This window comes from Rhincodon typus, chromosome 7 (assembly GCF_021869965.1).
Source record: "Rhincodon typus isolate 14 chromosome 7, sRhiTyp1.1, whole genome shotgun sequence".
Lineage (NCBI taxonomy): Eukaryota > Metazoa > Chordata > Chondrichthyes > Orectolobiformes > Rhincodontidae > Rhincodon > Rhincodon typus.
Window position 1 is genome coordinate 77,654,748 of NC_063338.1, and position 9,997 is coordinate 77,664,744.

At 40.9% G+C, this 9,997-nt stretch overlaps 2 protein-coding genes across 6 annotated transcripts in view; one reads left to right on the plus strand and one right to left on the minus strand.

Annotated features, from left to right (window-relative positions):
- The window catches only part of LOC109912424 (activin receptor type-2A), a 322,124-nt gene that overhangs the window by 148,054 nt on the left and 164,073 nt on the right, over positions 1-9,997 (plus strand). The gene's annotated exons all lie outside the window — the stretch shown is intronic.
- orc4 (origin recognition complex, subunit 4) overlaps positions 1-9,997 on the minus strand; it is a 131,854-nt gene that overhangs the window by 12,885 nt on the left and 108,972 nt on the right. For all 5 annotated transcript variants that reach the window (XM_048599569.1, XM_048599567.1, XM_048599570.1 and 2 more), the window contains one exon: positions 5,764-5,915. In XM_048599569.1, coding sequence (XP_048455526.1) covers positions 5,764-5,915 — 152 coding nt within the window. The remainder of the gene's footprint in view (positions 1-5,763; positions 5,916-9,997) is intronic.

Below are 9,997 nucleotides of genomic sequence, written 5' to 3' on the forward strand. Positions count from 1 at the left end.
TGTCTTTATATTGCATATTGAAAAGGAAACAGGGAGAACAGAAGGGGACTGAATAAGGCCCTAAAATCTTGAAAGGAAAGGAATAAATTGCATTGAAGTTTTCCCATTTAGCTCTCAGTAGCGTTGGTTTTTTATATCATCCACACACAAGATGAGGCTAAGAATTAGCAAGCAGTTGCACAATGGAAAGATGAGAGAAAATCTTTAAAAATAGAAATTCATTGTTGACAACGTTTAGCTTGCAAAAATAAGTAAACGCAGTTCATATTTATGCTTGTTATCTCCAAAGTGTTTGGCATAATAGACACAACAAAGGCACAGATTCGGTATAGAAGGATAAAAGGATAGAGGATTAAAGCAAATATCAATAGGAAACACATTATTTTAATAAAAAAGATCACTGTTAAAAACCTTCCTTTCAATTTTAGCCTTTATTGCAAGATGACATACACTTTTCCAGCCCATTGTTCACATGGTCAACACAATTATGCAAAAAAAAAAATTAATTATTCTTTTTTCAGTTGATCCAATTTTTCCTCCTTTTTCAAACAGATTCTTCATATACTGTTATTGGAACCAATGCTTTGTGGGAAAACATCAATGGATGTCGAACACATATAAACCATTGAACATTAATAATTATGAGGGTTGTAAAGCCAACAGCGTGGGTGAATTTCCACAACGGCTGAGGTTACCATGAAGGATACTCTCTCAACCTCTCCCCTAGCCCGTGGTGATCCTCAGGTTAAACTATCGTCAGGAATCTCTCTCTATCACTCTCACTATAATGACAGCAGCCCTATGGTCCAGTAGGATAATGGCTACTTTACTTTATACTAGTTGCTTTTCTAATAACTGAAGTCAGGTTAGGTGGGAAAAATATGCATGTCTTAAATCGCATATACAGTCTGTTCTGCTAGAACACGTATTCCAACAAGACAAATTGTCTATAGCGTTCCCCTATTTGTCAGTCGCATTATTTCTAAAACGTGAACTTGTGTTGGCTGTAACGCGATTGCGTCGGTGTGCAGAGGAGTACATGTCAACATCACATGATCGTTTCACGGGCTTTGTCCTGAGCAAGTGTAATGTTAGCGCCGAAAGAGTCTCTGCTCCAACATCATGTGACCATTTCACAGACTTTTGAGAAGCACTGAGAGCTACAGTATTCAGTGATTTTTTTTTGCAAATTCTGCTGTGTTACCCACAAAAATGCAAGAACAAAGTGACAAGAATATTAGCAAGAAGCATCCTGCTGATAAAATTGCCGGTGGTGAACGTAAAAGAAAGGCTATAACACTGGAAGAGACGCTAGATGTTGAAGTTTTTTGAGCGTAATGAGAGAATATAGTTCATGGAACAGGAATAAAGGGGTCTACCTTACACACCATTAAAGACACTGCAGAAAGGATTAAAGCCATTGCGGTAACAAGTCTGAGTGCTAGCAAATCGGAGAGGTCACAGACAAAGGAACTGGAGGAGATGGAGCAGTTTCTAAGTGTGTGGATAGAAGACCAAAGGAAAAAGTGATCTGGGACCACCTGTCTCACTCTAAAAGAGAAAGCCTTATCAATTTATGAAAGATCTAACAAAACAAAAGCTGAAAATCCTGCAGATGTACTGGCCTTTAGTGCCAGCAATGGCTGGTTTGCTTGTTTTAAGAACGCTCTGCTTTTCAGAATGTAGTTATGTGGTGAAGCTGCCAATACAGATGAGGAGCATGCGATGACATTTCCTCCAGTAGTAAAAAAATTAATTGACTAAGGCGGCTACAATTTAGATGAAGTTTTCAATTTGGATGAATCAGGTTTATACTGGAAGCAAATGCCATCAATAATCCTACATTTCTATGAATGAAGCACACGCTCCAGGCTTTAAGGTGGCAAAGGATCGTAGGACTGTGCTGCTAGGTGCCAATGCCAGGGGAGACTTAAAGCTCAAGTCTGTGGTATGTACCACTCTGCCAACCTGTGAGCCTTAAAGAGGTTACCTTAAGTCTACTCTAGGGGTCTACTTTAGGTCAAGCCAAAGAGGTTGGATGATGGGGCAAATTTTACTGACCTCATTGGTGAATTTTTGGAAGATGTTTTTACACAGTATTGCAGGAAAAAGAAAATTTGGATTTCAAGATTCTCCTCATCCTGGACAATGCGGCAAGTCATCCTATCACCATTAGTGAGCTCTCTGAAAACATGGAAGTGCCATTTCTACCCTCAAACACAACCTTTGTCTTTCAACCCATGGACCAGGGTGCAATAGCAGCTTTTAAAGCTTATTATTTAAGGTACACATTTAAGAGGCACTGAGGGGTACAAGAACAGTGTTCTTCAATTTTGGAATAGCTTTAAAATCAAGAATGAAATTGACATTAATCGGGGAAGCCTGGGGTGATGTCAGTAAGGACTACTTGCAGTTTGGCAGAAGCAGAACACAGCAGGGTAACAGTTCGTGGAATGAGATCTTATTTGGCACCCTATGGACAGCTTCTTCATGAACGAAGAAAAAGGGCAAAGCAGCAAAAACTGGATAACGTCTTTTATAAGCCAACCCCCAAGAATAGTCAGAAGAAAACAAATCATGGCCATCCACTTCCGGATTAACTATTTTTCGCCCTAACTCTGCAACCACAACTGCACCCTCAGCCCCAGCATTAACAACACAGCAACCTCAACACTCTTCCCCCATTAATTCAACTTGACAGTTTTTTTGAGGTAAAGTGTTAAATTTATTTTTATTTTATTATTAGATAGGAATTAAACATTTATTCAAACTGCTATCCTTTGTGTTAGGCTTTTGAGTGATTTTTAAGTAATTTTGAGTGATATATTTTGGTGGTTTGCCTCAAACCCACACATTCCCATAGAGCCTGTTTATTTCTGCAGCGTGATTTTCTTTAACACAATATTGCGCAGGAACATAACTATCATGTTATAGCAGAACTGACCGTAAATTAATCAATGCTAATCAACAAGATTTTAAGATCTTGCGATAAAGTTGTCAATCATTCCTCCTTACTTTGAAAACACCAACTAAGCAGACAGTACGCATAAAGTTCAAATTGTTAGAATTATCTAAGACTGGGAATTTCAAAATACCACCAGGCCCCAATTATATACAGTACAGTAAACTCTAATTCCCAATGTCGCATTTGCCCTTGTTGCCCTTAGATGCTAAAAAGTATGTTCTCTGCAGATAGCTACTAGCATTGAGTGTTTGCCAAGAGTAGCCCAAGGTTTGTTACACTTCACTTTAATCAGATATCCTAGAATTTATTTTGGATTTGAACTTCAATGCCACAGATTAATTTTCTGCCGAGAACCTTCTCAGTCAACTGAATGTTGCCATGGTTGGCCAAAACTTGTCAAACTGTTTCTTTGTCCAAATATACTACCAACTCTTGTCAAAACTGAAAATAAGCTTAATTGTAGAAAGTTGTTACTAGTGCTTGTGTCTTCCCTTGACTTGAACTGAAGAAATAAAAGCTGCAAAACGTCATTAGGAGCGGAGTTCATCCGGGTCCTTGAATAGCAGAAATAAAAGCAAACTAAGACAGTGCATGTAATTACTCCCTGTTTATTGTGAAGGCCTACAGGCCAGTAATTAAGTGAGGTCAGACTTTTCTCAAGTGCTTAATTCATCTTTTTAAGTTCTAAACTGTCGGAATGAAAGAAATACAAATCCCTTGTTAGCAAGTGGCCTTTTTTCAATGTGCCAATCCAAGAAGTTTTAAGAAGTCGAACAGACATCAAGAAGTAAAGAACACAAGAACTAGGAGCAGGAGTAGGCCGTCTGGCCCTTCGAGCCTGCTCCGCCATTCAATAAGATCATGGCTGATCCTTTCATGGACTCAGATCCACTTACCCGCGTTCTCACCATATCCCTCAATTCCTGTATTGTTCAAAAAAAATCTACCTTTTTTTAAAAAGCGTTTACTGAAGTAGCGTCAACTACTTCACTGGGCAAGGAATTCCATAGATTAACAACCCTCTGGGTGAAGAAATTCCTTCTCAGTTCAGTCCTAAATCTGCTCCCTCTAATCTTGAGGCATGCCCTCTTGTCCTAGCTTCACCTGCCAGTGGAAACATCCTCTCTACTTCTATCTTATCTATTCCCTTCATAATTTTATATGTTTCTATAAGATCCCCCCTCAATCTTCTGAATTCCAATGAATATAATCCCAATCTACTCAGTCTCTCCTCATAAGCCAACCCCCTCAACTCCGGAATCAACCTAGTGAACCTCCTTTGCACCCCCTGCAGTGCCAGTACATCCTTTCTCAAGTAAGGAGACCAAAAACTGCACACAGTACTCTAGGTGTGGCCTCACCAGCACCTTGTACAGCTGCAACATAACCTCTCTGCTTTTTATTTCAATCCCTTTAGCAATGAAGGACAAAATTCCATTTGCCTTCCTAATTACTTGTTGTACCTGCAGACCTACCTTCTGTGATTCATGCACAAGGACACCTAGGTCCCTCTGCATAGCAGCATGCTGCAACTCTTTACCATTCAAGTAATAATCCTTTTTACTATTACTCCTACCAAAATGTATGACTTCACATTTATTTACATTGTATTCCATCTGCCAGACCTTTGCCCGCTCACTCAATGTATCTATGTTCCTCTGCAAAGTTTCACAGTCCTCTGCACACTTTGCTTTGCCACGCATCTTAGTGTCATCTGCAAACTTTGACACCCTACACGTGGTCCCCAGCTCCAAGTCATCTATATAAATTGTAAATAATTGCGGTCCCAACACCGATCCCTGAGGCACACCACTAGTCACTGACTGCCAGCTAGAATAGCACTCATTTATCCCCACTCTTTGCTTCTAAAGCCAACAGTGCTAACTATTTACATGAAAAAAAAATATCGGACAGTAACATCCAGCAACCACTTGTAATGCAGGGAAACACAGAAATCCAAAAGTTGTTGATTGAAATATCTCCATCTTGCTAAAGCTATGCAATGCCAAGGCAGATACTCACTGAAATAAACTGAATGATATGAAGATGTTGCATTTACCTCAGAGATTGCAACTGCATTTAGCATTCTGGTCCCTTTCAATCATATCTTAATCACTGCCAGACACAGAAGTGAGTTTTACTCCTGTGGAACACCAATCCTTCAAATTTAAATTGATTATTTTCAAAAAAATCAAACAAATATCCACTATTTCTTTATCTCATTTCCCCCCCTTTCTTAATCTAATCTTTCTTCCTTAGTCTATTCACTTTCTACACCTGATTTGACATTTAAATAGAACACTCACTGACAGTTCGTAGTTCAGATACTGCACTGATTAGGAACAGATCTTAAATCTAATTAATTAAAAAGAGAAACAAAGTTGTTCACCTTATTTGCAGAGGTCCCAGAACCCATGCAAGGGTACTGCACACTTTGGCTTTCTAATTTCCACCGTTAAATCCTATAGAGTGTCTATGAGTTTATGCAAGTGTAAAGAATAGCTAGCCACACTCGTTTACTGCTGAGCTCAAAATGCAGCCTCAAGGCTAGATACGTTAATTTATCTGCAATTTTAAAGTTGCATCCCAGTACTATCCCTTTACTTCCAGTCAGAAGGTCCAGATGATACCAGTTCCTGTTTGGATCTTCAGCAGGATGAGAAAGATGAGAGCAAAGAAAGAATGCAAGAATATCTAATGTTAGAATACAATATTTTCACTCTTAGATTAAGAACTGAAAATGCTTTCATAACATATTTTAAAAGCTATTTTTATAAAAAATTCCTCTGTGCACTTACCAATCGACATGTCAGGCCCACTACAGCTACAGGTGTCTGGGCAGACTGAGCAACATCAAGGAGGTTATAAAGTAAGGTCTGATTCTTGTGATGTGCAAAGAGGTCAAATTCATCCAAGACAAAAAGCACTGGCCTGCTGTTACTTCGGTTTCCTGGAAATAAAATATCAATTTCACTTAAAAAAAAAAAGACAAAGATTTCTTTCTCCAAGCAGGTATTTATATAACAAATCTATTTTGCCATTCTTGCTCCATCCCCAATTATTCTCCTAAGTCTTCAACTTCTAATTTTCTATTCTTTGATTAAATGTAATTATCTAAGTCAGGCCACTTAACGACGAAATAATGATACAGCTTCTGGAAGAAGGTACAGGAAAATCATCTTTTAAATACCGTCTGGACATACACATGCTACGATTTTGACCCAGCAAGTGAAAAAAAAGTGACATATTTCCAAGTCAGGATTGAGAGTGGCTTGGAAGGACCTTGTAGGTGGCGATATTCTCACGTGTAGCCACCTCCCTATTTGATAGTGGTGGTTGTACATGTGAAAAGGTGCTGTCTAAGGGCACTTGGTGAATTGCCATGGCACACCTTGTAGATTGTACACACTACTTATACTAAGCACCAGTGGTAGAGGGAGTGAATGTTTTGCATATAGTGCCAATCAAAGGAGGTTGCTTTGTCCAGGGTAGTTTCAAGTTTCTTGAGTGTTGTTGGAGCTATATTCTCCAAACTGGTGAGTATTTCCTAATATTCCTGACGTGTACTTTGTAGATGGCTGATAGGCTTTGGGGAGCTAGTTGGTGAATTACTCGCTGCAGGATTCTTAACCTTAGGCCTGCTACTGTAGCCACAGCATTTATATAGCTAGTCCAGTTGAGTTCCCACTTAACTAACTCCCAGATTTTGATACTAGGGGAAAATCAAATGGTAATGCTACTGAATGTCAAGGGGCAGTGGGTAGATTTCTCCTTGTTGGAGACCGTTATTGCCAAGCACTTGAGTGGAGCATGTGTTATTTGTCAGCTCAACTTGGATATTGTTCAGGCTTTGCTACATTCACATGGGGACTCAGTGATTGCAAGAAGTGTTGAATGTTGTGCGGAGAACATCTCAAATTCTGACCTAATGATGGAGGAGCTCGAAACTGTTGAGCAAAAAGGACACCATCCGGAGTAACTCCTGCAGAGATGCCCTGGAGCAGAGGTGACTGATTAACAATCACCACCACCCCTTTTGCCAGGCATGACTCCAACCAGTGGAGATTTCTCCTCCCCTCCGCCCCTTGCAATTCCCAATGATTTCAGTTTTGCTCGGGATGCTTAATGCAGGACAGTCACGTTCAGCTCACACGTCAAATACAGCTCTTTTGTCAACATTTGAAACAAGGCTGTAATGAGGCCAGGAGCTGAGTGGCACTGGCAGAACCAAGCATCGGTGAGCAGCAAGTGCTGCTTGGTAGCACTGTTGAGGACACGTTCCATCACTTTACTGATGGAGAGTAGACTGATGAGGTTCCGTGAATACAGAAGATATGTGGGCAATTTTCCACATAGCTTGATAGATACCAATGTTGCAACTGTATTGGAACAACATGGCAGGTGGCATGGTAGGTTCTGAGCACAAGTCTTCAGTCCTGCTGCTGAAATGTTGTCAGGGTCCATAGCTTTGCAGCATTGAATGCCTTGAACTGTTTCTTGACGTCACGTGAGGTAAACAGATTTAGCTGAAATGTGACTTTGATAATGCTTTGGACTTTTGGAGGAGGCCAAGATTGATCATCCACTCAGTACTTCTGGCTGAAGATTGTTGCGAATGCTTCAACTTCATCTTTTGCCCTGATGTGCTTGTCTCCCCCATCATTGAGGACAGAGATATTTGTGGAGCCTCCTCCTCTTCCAGTGAGTTGTTTACTTCTGCTCTACCATCCTTGACTGGATGTGACAGGACTACAGAGCTGTTGGTCATGGGGTTGCTTAGCCCTGTCTGTACTTTCTGTAGATGCTGTTTGGCACATTAGCCTGGTTTTTGTAGCTTCACTATTGCTGGATAATGCTCCTGAAATACCTTCACACATTCTTCTTTGAAGCAGGCTTGATACCCTAATTCGATGGAAACGGTAGAGCAGGGGATATGCCAGGCTAGATTGCATTGAAGTACGATTCTATTGCTGCTAATAGCCCAAGGTACCATATGAAATTAGTTGCTAAGTCTGTTCAAAGTCATCCCTGTTTACCATGGTGATAGTGCCACACATGATGAGAGTATTCTCAATGTGAAGACAGGAGTTCACTTCCACAAAGATTGTGGTGGTCGCTCGCACTGACATTCCTACAGACAGATGTATCTGTGGCAGACAGATTGGTGAGGATGAGGTCAAGTACGTTTTTCCTTCATGTTGGTTCCCTCACCTCCTGCCGCAGTCTCACACTAGCAATATCCTACAAGATCAACCAGCTTAGTCAGTATTGGTGCTGCTTAGTCAATTGGAGAGTACATGCTGTGTACTTGCAGTGCTTCCTCTAAGTAGAGGACTACTGATTCACCAGGTGAGGTCGGGGTGGGGAAAGAAGGTGGAAAGAGGGGTAGTATGTGATAATTAGATTTTCTTGCCCATGTTTGACCTGATGCAATGATACCTCACAGAATCCAAGTCAATATTAAGGATTCCTAGTGCAGCCCCCTCCCAATTGCACCACTACTGTGTCACCACCTCTGCTGGGTCTAGCCTGCCTGTTGGGCAGGACATACCCAGGGATATCTTGATGTTTGGGACATAGTCATACTCAATTAATCACTTTTACAGACACTGTCAGGCAGTGGCTTGATTCATCTGAGAAATAGCTCTCCTGGGCATTAGATTCCAGATGTTAGGAAGGAGAACATTACACAGTCAATAGGTTGTTTGCCGTTGCTGATGGCTTAGTCAATGCCAGTTGGTCCATCTGACTGCATTCCTTTTTTGAGACTTTCTAGCAGTTGTTACAACTCAGTTACTTGCTGGTCATTTCACAGGGCAGTTAAGAATCAACCACACTGCTGTGGGTCTGGATTCAAATGTTACCCTGATCACATCTTCTTTCCCAATAGTCATTGCCATTTGAAGAAAAAAATTTTGCTTTGCTAAATGTTTTCATGGTCATTGTTACTGAATTCAAAATTTTGCCTTCTGGCGTGCTGGGATTTGAACCTAGGCTCTCAGGACATTAAGTGGCTCGCTGGATAATTAGTTCAGCACAAAACCACTTGGACATCACCTTCCGTGTACAAGATTTAGTCCAGCCATTGTGGCACCTGCTGGCACCCGAGAGGTCATCAGGGTTTTCGTCCATGGTGGTGAGCTAAACATAAATCATGTCATTGCTGGTCAATTAGTGTGGGGGAGATAGTTTTAAAACCAGATAATGTGGTGGGCCTGTTGGGGAGGCAGTGACGAAGTGATAATGTCACCGAGTTAGTAATCCAGAACCTCAAACTAAATCTTTCGGAACATGGGTTCAAATGTCAGATGGTGAAATTGGAATTCAATATAAAAATGTGGTGGGGTTGTTCTGACACCCAGAAGCCTGCATCACCTGATGCAAAGTGTTGTCAGTCCTGTACGAGTGTCTCAGTGTTAGAAATCATCTTACAGGTTTTTAATGAAACTTCTACAGTTTAAATTTCCAGCATCTGAATTTCTGTTTGTTCCACACAAAATGACATTTCAAAGTTTTTTTCTTATTTAGTCACGGGATATGGGAATCTCTAACAAGGCCAACATTTATTGCCCATCCCTAATTGTGGAGAGGGCACTTAAGAGTCAACCACATTGCTGTGGGTCTGGAGTCACATGTAGGCCAGACCAGGTAAGGATGGCAGATTTCCCTCCCGAAAGGAAATTATTGTATTTTTTTCCCTAGACAATTGATAATGGAGTTATGGTTATCATTAGACGTTTAATTCCAGATTTTTTATTCAATTTAAATTCCACCATCTACCACGGTCCCGAAAACATTAGCCAAGTTTCTAGACTCACACTCTCGTGATAACACCACGAGGTCATTGCACTCCCCTCACTTCCACTGAGAAGGTTCTTCTGCCATCACACAAGATCATTCAGTGGCTGCAACAGCTTCAACTGAGGCCTGAAATGTCACAGTCCAGCCAGCACATCCCCTCCATTGTTTGATGGAGTACAGGTGGTTTGTTCCCATGCTGCCAGTATTTTCCTCTTTATATGCCTGCAGTGG